Raw genomic sequence first — 14,726 nt, 5'->3', positions numbered from 1 at the left:
ATCAGTGTTTGTGGGATCTGAACTCTAATCTTTATAAAACAAAAATAGAGATGCGAGAACAGACGCTAATGAAGATATGGCAAGGACAATGAAAATTGATGAATTTGGAATTCCCCAGGTGAAAGCAAAAATACAATTCGTACGAGATGCGTACACTCTGGAGGTAAGGAAAGTAATAAGACGCATGAAATCTGATGCTGGGACAGATGACATCAACAAATCTAAAATAACAGGTTTTCTGTTGCTGATAGAATTTTGACCAAGTGGTACAAATGAAAGCAAGATTGTTTTCAGAAATTCTGAGTACTTTGTATAAAAACATTACAATCTTAATTTATATAAAATTTAAGACTGGAAATTAAGAGGCTAAATGCCATCTACTGAAAAATGAGATTTTGATCTGTGTGCGTGCTATTTACTTATGCAAATATTATACTCATTCATTTTTTATAGCTTCCTATCTAAGGGCAGGTCTTTCACTACAAACACAGCAACCTCCAGTCTTCCCTAATGTATTTTCTGCCTTACTCTTAATCTCGCATATGATCCATATATATTAATAGATGCTTAAAATAAAATGATAGAGGTCTAAAAAAATCATGTACATGTATGTCATAAAACTGGTCAAGTGGAATGCGCGACCTTTTGGATCACAATTTTCAATTAGATGAACTAATCATGATTCTGCTACCGAAGCTACACACGATCAATATATTAAAGATATCTTACAAGCTAAGGCTCATGTAGTTTTGAAAATAACTGGCTTAAATACGAGTACAAACTTTATTTTTAAAATTTGCATTTATTAGGTTTCAGATATTACACATTTTCTAAGTAAATATTCATGATAAAAACACACACTTATGCGACCAAGCGTCCAACCGTACCGGCAAAATACTCAACTAATCGTCTTACATTATTCTTGACAATCATAGAGCGCATGTAACATCAGACCTATGAGGGATGAAATGCAGGAGATTGGAATTTTGTAGGAGATTTTTAATATAATAATAATAATAATAATAATAATAATAATAATAATAATAATAATAAACATAGCAATGGGACGAAAACGTAATATAAAAAAGGAAGTTATGCAATCATCTCTAATTTCGGAAGATGGAAAACGTGAGAAATTTACAGATAAGTCGTACATTATGCAGAAAGTTTGCTGGTCTGTAATGTAAGTACAAACTGATCATAAGAAACAGACAGCAGCGATCTACTTGCAATACGACTCGTCCGTTGGTTGTATAAAACGAGAGAGAATCAAGAAGTAACCTTAATAATTGTATATGTACAATAAGACTACAAACATTTCATCATTTTTCACATTACGAGTAGTATAACAGGAACGTTCTGGGAAATATATTGAAAAGTGATGAAGTGTATGTAGTCTGATTGTACATATTCAATTAATAAAACAATTATTAAGGTTACCTTTTGACTCTCCCTCGTATAGTATTTCTTCTCAACACATTTTTAGTTTTCTGTTTGTGGTTTACTTTTATTGAAAAAAAAATCGTTTACATTTATGAAGATTGAATTAAAAGTAGTGAACGACTCAAATATCATAAGATCATATCATAATTGATCTCCCCAAGATGTTTTCAAGACAAAGTGTTATAATAATACTGCACGTGTCATACAAGTATGCAATTTGAGATACAATTTAGTGTATAACACTGAACATAACTTCAAGCGTATTTCAGATGTTTAAGTGATTCCTGACTATTGATTCTATTAAGCAGCACAATGTCACATAATGTATTATATGGTACATTTAGAGGCCTACAATCCATTTATTTACCTCATATACATATTAACAAAATTAAAATATTACTTACAAATAAGATAGAGGTAATTCTTCGTAGTCCTATTATTTCAATAAATTATAAATTGTTCTGAAATTTGCACTGTCGTCACTTGAGATTACAGAGTTATTAAAATACAGACAGCTGCACTGGTGAGACTTCATGCAAACATTTTTTTCTACATAAAATAAGTTATATCTAAGAGAAGATGTATTGAGAATCAAAACTATAATAATTGTAATTACATGTATTAATACTGTTTCCCTTTATCAACTGTTGATTTTGACTATTTTTAAATACAATTGTCTGTCTGGATCATATAGTTGGATTGTAAAGTCTTTTAATATATATTAGTGTAGCCTAATGATAAAAGAAAGTGGCAAATTTTCATGGAATATGATGCTGAATGTTTACACAAATTACAGTGCATTATCTTGAAATGAAACAAATCTTTAAACCTGAGATTGAGGTATAAATATGTTTACTGAAAGACAATCTTTAAAAGTAACAGCCTGAGATACGTTTACATTCTCGGGACTTATACTGAAAATGTCTCTGATGCCATTTGGGTGATGACGTTGTTGCAATTCTTGATGTACTAATATCACTGCAAAGAGGGATCCTTAAGTTCAAAGAATGCCTACATTCACTAATGTAAAAGTTACAAAATATTGTTGGATATAAAAAAGCATAAAATGTACTGTAATATTTCGTTAATACCAACATAATATACTTCAATGATATCTTAGTAGATTATAAATACAAATCAATCATTAGCGATTGCATATTACTCGCAATAAATATACGTCAATGATATCTTAGCAGCTTGTAAGTACAAATCAATCATTTGCAATTGCATATTACTCACAATGAATATTTTTGTGATAGGGCCTACCTATCTAAACAATGTACTTAAACCTACTTGATGCATGTATGCTATAAAATAAAAATATAAAACTAATAGTGTCATTAAAATGTATTATTTGTACATAGTTCATGTTGAAATCTGGAAAATTTTCATTTACAACAAAAACCATTTATATAGAAATGTGTATAAGTATTATGTAGTTGCACTGCTAAATGATCTGCTGATAAGATATTAACTTCTTGACAATGTATAAGTCGTTCGTTATCTCGTGAAACCAAATGGATGCGTGCACCGTAGCTTACAATAATCTTATGGTGGGGGTATGTGAGCTCGCTAACTGTAAGTGGAAGCAAAGCGAGGGAGGGAAGCTTCTCAGTTCACTTTCTGATTCATCTCACGCGGAGGTAGGTTTCATGGAATAATGAATGGCTTATAACATGCCTTTTTAGTGTGTACAAATATTATTAGAAATACAATTTAACTAAAAGAAAACATTATGGCCAAAAATAATAATTAAAACATATAAAATTTGTGCAAAATAACCCCAAACGGCACCATGTATTCCTTCTCCTCCAGATTTATTACCAGTTCCAGCGACAGCACATGGCACGTCAAATGATTTATGACAAATTTGTTGACCTGGACATTTGTGTTGCTGGTTTTGGGGCACGTAGATTCCATTACCCATATTTACACACCGTAGGTATGTTTTGCTATCAATACAAACAAAATTCTTTGACTTACATTCATTTTTTAAATTAGGAGGTGCGGTTGTAAAGGTCAGAACTGAAGAGTTAGCAGTCGTGTTGTAAGCTGTGCTTCCTGCAACGGCACACGGCACGTTAAATGACTTGTGACATACCTGCGTGGCTGGACACTCGTAAGCTTGATTGTAAGGTTTATATATGCCATTACCTATGTTTCTGCATAATAAGTATCTTCTAGAATCTAGGCAGATAAAACTTTTTGAATTGCATTCATCTTTGTCTTGAGGAGTTACGTACTGAGTTGCCGATGATCCAGAAGCCGCAAGATTACTACAATGATAAGGATTACTATCATTACAAACTGTATTTGTAGGGCAGAGAATACGTTGTCCGCTTGGAACTGCCATCCCACTTAAAGAATATTTGCAGAGTTCATATTCATAACTGCTGGTGCATATGAAACCGAAGGTATTACACTTTCTCGTGTAGTCATAGTTCTGGTAGCTCTGCCCAGACTGAATGGCGTCCACACACTGTGATATGTTGCAAGTTGTGTTGGCAGGACATTTGTGAAGATTTTCCAAGAGTAGCAAGGAACCATTGGCACTGATAACATTTAGCTGGAAGTGTGTGGAGTTCACACACACGAGGCCCGGTAGATAAGGACTTGCTGCATTTGTAGTTAAAACCATTACCAAGATCACCTGACAAAGCGCAATAAATAAATACAATATAATAGGAAGTACTGGTGTAATAAATTTCCTTATTTTATCATGAAATAGGCCTATACCATATTTTGTCATGTTCAAAAGCATTTTATTGGACATCATAATTTTGTATGCTACTTGAGACGATAAAAACTAGGAAAATAACAGAGAGAGAGAGAGATAGAGGGCAGAGGGAAAGAGGTACTGGCAGACGGACGTCCACACACAGACAGGAAAACACAATAATCACAGACAGACACAGAGACACACAGAAATCACAAATATATACAGACAGAGAGAGACACTTGAGTCACACAGATATACATAGACAGCGAGACACAATAGTCACAGACATACACATGCAGAGGTACACAAGAATCATACAGACACAGACAGAGAGACGGAAGAGTTACACAGAAGCAGACAAAAAGACACAAGAATTATACAGACAGAGAGACAGGAGAATTATACAGAGAGAGACATAAGAATCGCATAGACATAGTCTTCAGACACACAGACAGACACAAGAGCCACTTAGGTAGGCAGATAGACACAGACAGACAGACACAAGAATCACACAGCCAGACAGACAGGCAGACACAAGCAGATAGACACAAGAATCACACAGACAGACAGACAGACAGACAGACAGATAGACACAACCAGATAGATACAAGAACCACAAAGACAGGTAGGCACAAACAGAGGGATAGAGACATAGAACTATAGACACACGAAGACAGAGAGGCAGATAATTTGGTTAATATGTCAATTGAGCAATGGAGTGTAAGAATCTTTTGAATTATTGCAACCAATCAGAGCCATCTATTACTGCTGTATTGTCGATATTATATTGTTTTTTTGTTTTGTCGTTGATGATTCGCAATTGTTTCCTGCTTGAAAGACTATGGTAGTGTTTAGAAGGCATTGAGAATTGTATTGTGTTTATACCAATCAGTGAGGAATACCATAACCTGTTCATCAATACTCAGCATAAAATAAAATGAGATAAAGGTAAAGATATTCCTTTATATACGCCATGAAGGCAATTGGGGACATGGAAGTAGAGCTCTATGTTATCTTGACCTCGACACTAGAATGAGGTGATGTGCTCGGCATCAAGCTGCGTCCGCCATTTTACCCTCAGAAAAGACGTACTGAATTTGAGAAGAGACCGAGTGAACTTCAGCCATTCTGGAAGTTTTCACAACGAGAAGATCTCGTCATTACCCAGGATTGAACCCAGATCTTCCTGCAGTGGTGCGCGGTCAAATTTTATGTGAGGGAAGCAATAATACAAATTTTTATATGTGTAGTACAAAACTGATAGCAGCCAACTCACCTAAATATATTTGAAGACTGTTACTATGAATGATTTCCAGTAATTTATACTAAACTTCATAGAATATGAATAACGAATCCACCTCGACCAGGACAGGAGCTCAGAGAAAGAGTTTTGTAACATTTCAAGATTATAGAATTCATAGTTCTCACGATTAAAATATTTCTGCAATAAATTTCTTAGTTTTTGCTTTATGAACAAGGGAAGAATTCCATGTACGGCACGCCACTGCCTTCCTGTCCGTAGCCAATTGCTCTACCAACTGAGCTGTCAGGCTCTACGGAATGTAGGTGCATAATTAATTAATTGCATATTTCATTAAATTTACATCAAATCTCATTTAACTTGAATAAAGACGGATATTTCCATTATTCCTTTGTTTTTGTCATTCAACAGCAGTTACAATAGTTATCACTAGATGGCTCTGATCATATTTTGTAAATACAGCGATATTTTCTTTCTTTACTTATGAACGCGGTTAGAAAATAAAATATATTATCTAATAATTTCATTAAATATAACTAGAAGTTTTCACTTCCTCTGGATACATTCATTCACCTTTTTACTCCTATGTTTATCGAAAATGTGAAAACATCTCGTGATATTATCTATTTTAATGGGAACGTAGTAAATAAGAATTAAATATGTAGTACAAAAGTTATGAAGAACTGAATCGGTTATTTGAGAAACTACTCAAGTCCATTTTTAGCCAAAACGAGTTTGTGTTTCTGGCATTAATACATGCATTTGCACGTCTGTAGATAAAAATATACCTTCACACCTTATTTTAAGTGATGATGTCATGGCAGTGTTTCCCTGAAGAGGAAGAAATCTGAAGATTTTATAGATACAGGGTGATTCACGAGAATTTACCGCCACTTACGGAGCTTATTTCGGAAGACATTTTGAGCAAAAAATGTCAAATAAACGTGGGTCCTATGCTCAATATTTTTAGAGTTAGATTAATTTGAAGTTCTTTATAAAATACGTTTTTTCTTTAGTTTTAAGAGTAAAGGAATATTACAAATAGAGAATGAACTATTCAGAAGTATAATTTATTTCTGCCTAATATTATAAAGTTAAAAATGTATTGCTAATTTGTTAGTTGCTCTGTACAGAATTGTTTCCTTCAATTCTTCACTAAAATTACATTATTCTTACGCACTTATCACAACAATCATTACAATTCACACAACTTCTAACAATTTGATTCCTTACATTTCAATTTTGTAATTTTTCTAGTTAAAAATCGAAAAAAAAAAAAATCTGTACGAAGTGACTATGGAATTCACAACAAATTTTTAGCTTCAGAATATTATCTAATTAAGGGGATAGCTGCAGTTTAAAGGAAATTTTGGAAATATTCAACATTTTTTTTCATCCTTTACTGTATCATGTAGAATAATGAAAATTAGTACGTGTAAAACACTGTCCTTCTGCTATATGATAAACATGTTTTTACGATTTAAATTTATTTATTTACCAAATTCAAAGTTCACTGTGTAGTGATGAAGCGTTTCCCTCATAACTAAAAAAGTATCCAACATTCTGTGATGAAATTTTTTGTATGTATTATGCATGTCATATCTACAATATGATGCAAAATCACTTCTCTACCTGTGATAGATTATCTGATAAAAAATAAATTCATTTTAAAAAATGGTCAAATATCTAACACAAAATAAAAAAAAAAATATTGTTTATTAAGGAATGTAGTTGAAAGAGCATGATATTGTAAACATGAGTTTCAGCAATAAAATAAGAGAGAGAGAACATGAAAAAGTTAACAAGTTTATGAGTTATGAGGGAAACGCTTCATCACTGCACAGTGAACTTTGAATTTTGAAAAAAATATATATATATAAATATTTTTTTAAATCGTAAAAATATTTTTTCCATATAACAGAAGGATAGTGTTTTACACGTACCAATTTTCATTATTGTACAAGATACAGTAATGGAGGAAAGAAATGTTGAATATTTCCAAAACTTTTACTGCTGTAAGCTATACCTAACCCCATAAATAAACGATACTTTTGAATAACTCATTCTCTATTCGTAATATTCTTTTATCCTTAAAACTAAAGAAAAAAGGCATTTTACAAAAAATTTCAAATTAGTGTAACTCTGAAAATATTAAGTATAGAACACACGTTTATATGGCATTTTCTGCTCAAAATATCTTCGGTAATAAGCTCTGTAAGTGATGGTAACTCCTCATGAATCACCCTGTATATTTTCTTGACCTAGTCATTACAAGAAATGACGCACTTGAGGAGCTATAGTGTGGGACTTCAATAAAATATCAGTGTTTCCACTGTCAAACGCTTTAGAATTTTTCTTTTCGTTTTTTTAATGTGAAGTACAAAATACATTATGTAGGCTAGGTACTAAATTTTTACAAAATAGCTTTTCTTCTCATTCGCTTACACAGATCAACATAAATATAAACTATTATAATTATTATTGCAAATATTTTATGTACCGTATTTGAAAAACAACCCATATCCACGAACTTTAGAGCACCCGGCGCTCTCAAATATAATTAATATTCGCTTTAATGGAAGAGGATACTGAAATTTGACTAAAATTCAATTTTTTTTTTTTGCTTAAAATAATCTTTCGACTGTAGATAATAGTCTACATTACACATGCAATTTAAGTTCTAACTCAAAGCTTCGACATTTAATGATGCCATTTTTAAAACTCTGTTAGCCCACTTCATTTTTCAATGTCATTTGTTCGAAATTTACCGCATTCTGAATCTGATTTCAATTGTTTATTTTATATAATTTCATTCTTCAATAGTGTGGCAGCCCTATCTCCAATATTTTTTCGGTTTATTCACTAGATAGCAAGAGATGGTATTATTCCTTGAGCTATTTTTGTCAGACATGCTTGAAAACTATTTTCATCTAAAGTATAGAAATGTGGTTGTTACATCTTGACAGATATAGTTATCGTGGTGTCTGAAACACTTAGTATGTAAACAGTGTGTATTATATAGTTTGCAGTTTATGTAGTTTTGTGTTTTGTAGTGCATTTGTATATGGGCTATTCCATATGAAATCGATCAGTAAAAAATCTCGCATTTTTTATATTATTATTATTATATTTATATTATTTTTTCCCCATTTATACAAGGTGCTGAGGAGAGTGCATTTTCAAAAATATACTATCGAAAGTCAATACTTTCGTATTGTTGAGCGACAAAATTAGCGTATTTTATAAAAACAAGCCTCTTTCAGCGCTCAGAACTCTGGAACCATTTACTGCAGAACATTGAACAGGAGCTCATTTTGAAGCTGACATTTGGTAGGTTATGTTAAGAAGTAATCCTTATTTTTATTGTACACAGAGAGACAGATAATCTGATTTTACTTACTTTTAGGCTTTTTGCTTATTTGTAAAAATGTAAAAAAATATTGAGAAAATACCTTGCATTATTAAGAGGGATTCGGCATTGTTTGCTTAGTGGTATGGCAATAAGTTTCGAGAGTATTAAGTAGATTATTTTCACACGCCTGGACTTGAACGGCGCAATACCGCACGCACTGGCCGAGAGCTGAAGATAAGCGAGCGTTAGGAGTCATTTTACTCCTGTGTTTATGAAAACTTGTGATAAAGCTAGCCCAGCTATGCGCTACTAGACGAAACATCACGTGTTTGTCTCCTGGCCTTACTTATCTCGGCTAGATCTCGTCTCACAGTCAGCTGGTTAGTTCACGCGCGTATTATTCATTTTCTTTATTTGATATTTTCAATACTTTCTTATCAACATACCATCAGTAAAAAATATGTGTTTATTTGTACTTTCAATGCGGAATCTAACTATAAATTTTTAAAATATTTTTTTCCTAAGCAAAGGCGTCTTAATGAGGAAAAATCTAAATTTCTCCATTTCCATAAAAAGTAAGAAAATCTGTTTATATGTAAATATATAAACTTTAATTTCTCAGCATCAAAATAAACCATGATTTTGATCAGTGGGTGAAAGGGTTTCGGAGCTGTAAGAGTTTAAAGATGCTAATTTTATGAAAATACGATAAATTTAAATATTTTTAATTTAAACACTATGAAGTTCTGATGCCTCAAACTTTGCACAAAGCATTATATCACAGTTCTCTACGTACAAAAGAGTTTCATTGTATTTAGAAATTGTAAGGTCAATTTTCTCTATATTTCGGTCTATTTGAGATGGAATAGCTCATATAAAGTTGGTTACAAATCATGGGCAGAATTAGCAAATCGAAGGCTAGACTTGTAAATAATGTGAAAACTGTGAGTATCTGCTCAAAAATGAGGAAGAAAATGTAAAAAAGGAAGTAAATATAGTAAGGCGGACTCGAAAACCGAAATCCATGATATTCTAAACTCAGTTATAATGTTTCTGTAAAGTATATTAAAAATCAAGTGAAGTCATTTTGTAGTAAATCTTCTTGCGAATCTATGGTAAAAGAAGTTCCCAAATATTTAAATAAAACTGAGTTATATCAAATTTTGTAAATAGTTATAAATTGGGAGCTAATTTTCAAATTTAGATTTTATACGTATGGTTATCCAATACACAAAAAATGTAAGTTTCAAGGAGAAAACGAGAAATTTCAAATTTTAGTATTCCTCTTGACATATGTAGAAGTATTGCAATTAAAATTTAAAAAAAATCACCCAAAAAGATAACAACGTACATCCAATATTAAATAAGCTGTAGAGAGTTTTTTGCACTTTTCTCACAATTTACAGCTAAGGACATACTGTATGTGGTTTCTCGAATAACCGATTCAATTTTTAAGAAAATAATTTTAATACAAGACAGATATTAACTTGTATGACTAAAGCTCTCAATTGTTGAAAGCTTAAGCATTTTAAAGACTCGCCTTTGGAATAACTGAGAATTCAATAGAGATCGCTGTGTGTTTGTATAACACATTATATGGTAACTATTCCGTCAAGAATTACAATATTATAATACTTATATGGAAGTACTCCAATAAATTATCTAAGATAATTCCTACTAACCGTAATAACAAGTGAAAATTTCGGTGCACTTCGTTGGATCTTCATGTTTCCAGGAGGCGAAGATATTTTAAACTGAGTCAGGCAGAGCTAGGAGCAGTTTCACACGTAAGGAGCTCTGATTACATTATGCAAACATAGAAGCCATCACGTCACACCATCATCACTTAGTCATAAGCAAATAACGTACAGAGTAACAAACTAATTAGGTGATAATTTTATTTCATCCGCACTAATAGTTGCTGGATGTCCAAAGCGAAAGCTACGACAAATTATTGCTAAGTGACACCTACAGCATTCACACATTCGACTGAAATAACACAGTGGATAAAACGTCAGCACGTAGAACTGAAAACCCGGGTTCGAGTCCCGGTGCCGGAGAGAATTTTTCTCCGCTCCACTCATCCTTCATCATAGGATATGGTAACGCAGAATTCCTGCATGGAAATATCATATGTACTTCGGTACATCGCTATAATATGATATGCGTAAATAATCACTTAGTGATTTAAGACGGCGTTCATTCCTTCGGATCGTAATGACTGCACCTCTGTACATAGTGCGTTGGACATTGTGCCATTGTCTCATAATCTGTGACACAATACATGAGGGTAGGCCACCAAAGCATACTCGGAGTTATGGGGGGAGCACTGCTCCCCCAAACTTATTTTTTAAATTTTAATTGTAGTATTTCTACATATGTTAAGAGAAGGGGATACTGAAATAATAGAAAGAAAAAAAAGATCATTTGAATTCAATATTTTCTAACGTCAATAGAAAATAATTCACATGCAATTGGAAAATAATATGGTAGAGAGAGTCATATAGCACAAAATTGAAATCACAAAAATGAACATCAGCGGTCGTCATTTTACTGTACGAAATCTTTTAAAATTATTGCTGAAATTTTGCTTAGGGAAGTGACTTCAGCTCTCGATGAAGAAGAGAACAGAACAAAGAAAATATGGATTAGAGACTGGGTAAAAATAAGGCACATTCATGGAACATCTGCTCTTCTTCTGAGGGAACTTGCTGAAAAGGACATACAAAACTATAAAGTGTGTTTGAGGTTGATCCTGGAAAACTTTGAGACTTGAGATTATCACGCCAAAAATTGTCTGCAACTTACACCACTTCATTTTTTAAAAGTACCACAACGAAACAAAACTAAGAAGAACGCGCCAATATCTTCCTAAGCAGTACACTCGACTATACCAAACCTGTTTTCATTAGTATAGTGCCAGTAGAGTAGAGTAAAAAATCAGTGGTGGGAGAAGGCTAGTGGTAGAGTTACTATCCCACTGTGCAATCTTACTCTACTTTACCATGATCAAGTACTCTACTCTATCAATAACGTTTACATTGGTAGAGTTAAAAGGAGAGTTAGTACTTGTCCAAGTTACTCTACTAATGAAAACTAGGCTTTAGGCGAAATGCATCGTCCGTCACCTGAACTTGCTATTATGCAAGCTTGACTAGGGGAACATCCAAAATAGCTTACAGTGGACTCTCCTAAGTTCGACTGAACAGAATTGAAAGTTAAGTCCAATAAGACTAGTGGGTGTGGCAGGTGAAACGAATACCAAATTCTTATTGGTTATCCTTCAATGAATACAGTACTGTACTTGCATTTCCTGCCCGCCCCGAGACTTGTGTATGCGCTTCTAGTATCACAGTGGGTTTCGTCAGTTCCGTCTCACAAACGGCACAATTCTCAAATAAAAAAAGAAGAGTTCATTAATTTAAAATCAGTGATTAAATATGGATTTCCTAATCAACAAAATATTCTGTTTTCCTTTAACAAAAGTATCACTACAAGACACAGAACCAATTCCCATTCAAATGGCAAACCCATTTCTCAGTGCCCGTATAGGGGCATGTCTAATTCTCCTACGTAAGCAGTCGAACTAAAGGATGTCGAACTTGTTTTCTGTCGAACTTAAGAGCTTCCACTGTATTATTATAGAAAGCACTATACTACAAGTGTGACATCCTCAATAGGAAGGTGTAGTTGAAATGAACTAGAATAATATCTTCAGAATAATCATTTATTTAATTATGAAACTCGTATACATATCAAACATTCATAATTATTGCCTTGGCTTCTTGGACAAAGCATTCTCGCAGATGCCATCATTACATACTAATCCTTCAGCACAAGCACAGACGGAATTGTACGCGCTGATCACATTGATAATGCTGCCATCTGGGTAGGATAGACTGAATTCTTTAGGCTCGTTATTAGGGCGGCAAGACTCGCCCAATTCACGCACCTTGTTGCATGTTGGAATGCTGTACGCCTGCATGCCTATTCAAAACAAAACACATGTTACTTATGTCGTCTTTGCAAGTCTAATGATTATCTATCTTGCTATTAGATTTTTATATTTTCATGATCATGTTCAATATATTTATAACCATTCAATAAGAATGCTTGGTTTAAAAAGATCTATAACTTATTCTTTTTCTACTCCTGCGTCTCTGTTAATTCTGTACTTTACTTTGGTTCGATCTAAACTTGAATATTCATCTGTAGCGTGGAATTCCATTACTTAAACTGATTCTGTGAAATTGGAAAATATTCAAAGAAAATTTATTTCCTTATGTGCTTTTCGATTTATATCCAATTCCTCTGTCTTTAATTATGAGATTACCTGTAAATATTTTAACTCTTGTAGCCTTATTCTAGACTTCAAAATCTTGATTATTATTTGTTTGCTAAATTATCAAGGATGATATTGACTGTGAGTCTATAATAAACAATATCTGCCTTCGTATTCCTACGAACGGTTTAAAAAAGGATTTAAAAAAAATTACAACAGAAATTCAAAATCTCTTTCTCCAGTTGTAAATGTATAAAATATGCCAATTTGCATGAGAACAATTTAGATCCTTTTAAAGTTTAGTTTCGTTTATTAGTATTTACTGTCCTTGGTCTCAATTTTATTTATATATGTTTTTCTTGATTTAAGATATTTTATTTATTCTTGCACCTTTGTATGTTATGTCTGTGTATTGTGCTGAACTATAATTGGCCTCTGGTTGTTGTTCAGTACACAAATATTAATAATAAATATATAATTTAGATTCGAAGTTCGGGATTTCAAAACCCGGCCGAGAACCATAGAGGACACGTACCAACAACACAGCATTGTGAGGCTCCACATTCATCGTTGTGCAGACAAGCGCCGGAAAAAGGGGAAGCCTGGATGAGGACAACTGAAGCCAGAATGAGCACTGCTACCAACTTGAAGTGATACATCTTGCAGGTTCTACCTATAGCTAGAAATAAATATAAGTACATTACAATTAAATTGAAGATGTTCTCTAAAATATTAACAGAAGTGTTAAAACTGTTATTGAAAGCAATATTACTGGAAGGGCAGACGGGTTTTAGGTAGGAGATATATTGTAGTGGCAACACCTTCATACTATAATACGAGGCGCATCCAGAAAGTAAGTTTCCCTATTAAAAAAAAGAACACACACTTTCAGGAAAACATTTATTGGCAACAGGTACAGCAATGTTTCAGCTATTTTTCAACGTAACCATTATCAGAATTGAGACACTTGTCGTATCGTGGGATCAACTTTTGTATCCCTCTGTCGTAGAACTCTGCCGCCTGTGAATGGAACCAGCGTGTGACAGACGTCTTCAGCTCTTCGTCGTTGCCAAAACGCTCACCGGAGGATAGGAATTTCTTGAGGTGCAAGAAAACGTGAAAATCGCTGGGAGCAAGATCAGGACTGTAGGGTGGGTGATCAAACAACTCCCAGCCAAATTCCGTCAAAACAGCTGCTGTGCGCCGAGCCGTATGTGGACGAGCATTGTCATGGAGGAGCACAACACCTGCAGTAAGCATTCCACGCCTCTTCTTTTGAATGGCATGTCGCAATTTTCGCAGTGTTTCACAGTAAAGGTCAGCGTTCACTGTTTCACCTCTTGGAAGGAAGTCAATGAGCAGAATGCCCTTCCTGTCCCAGAACACCGTGCACATCACTTTCCGTACCGACAGCGTCTGTTTGAATTTCGTCCTGACCGGAGATCCACTATGCCGCCAATGCATTGACTGCTGCTTGGTTTCCGGGGTGAAGTGCGAAATCCAAGTCTCATCGCCCGTGACGATCCTGTCGAGGAACTCGTCGCCGTCATCGTGATACCGTTGCAGAAATGTCAGTGCTGCTCCTAAACGTTGCATTTTGTGTTCGGGTGTCAGGTTTTTCGGCACCCACCTGGCACACACTTTTTTGAACAGCAGGTGCTTAGTGACA

At 34.0% G+C, this 14,726-nt stretch overlaps 1 protein-coding gene across 1 annotated transcript; it reads right to left on the bottom strand.

Moving 5' to 3' along the window:
• Positions 1 to 782: 782 nt before the first annotated feature.
• Positions 783 to 10,604, bottom strand: LOC138697956 (uncharacterized). The gene is made up of 2 exons (XM_069823572.1): positions 10,458 to 10,604; positions 783 to 4,093 (listed from the first exon to the last, which is right to left on the bottom strand). The coding sequence occupies exons 1-2, from the start codon at positions 10,500 to 10,502 to the stop codon at positions 3,164 to 3,166; spliced, it is 975 nt and encodes a 324-aa protein (XP_069679673.1). The 5' UTR covers positions 10,503 to 10,604; the 3' UTR covers positions 783 to 3,163.
• Between the last annotated feature and the right edge of the window lie 4,122 nt (positions 10,605 to 14,726).

The sequence above is a fragment of the Periplaneta americana genome, chromosome 4 (assembly GCF_040183065.1).
Source record: "Periplaneta americana isolate PAMFEO1 chromosome 4, P.americana_PAMFEO1_priV1, whole genome shotgun sequence".
NCBI classification, from domain to species: Eukaryota; Metazoa; Arthropoda; class Insecta; order Blattodea; family Blattidae; genus Periplaneta; species Periplaneta americana.
Note: the sequence above shows the minus strand (reverse complement) of the source record. Positions and strands in the feature narration are given on the sequence as shown.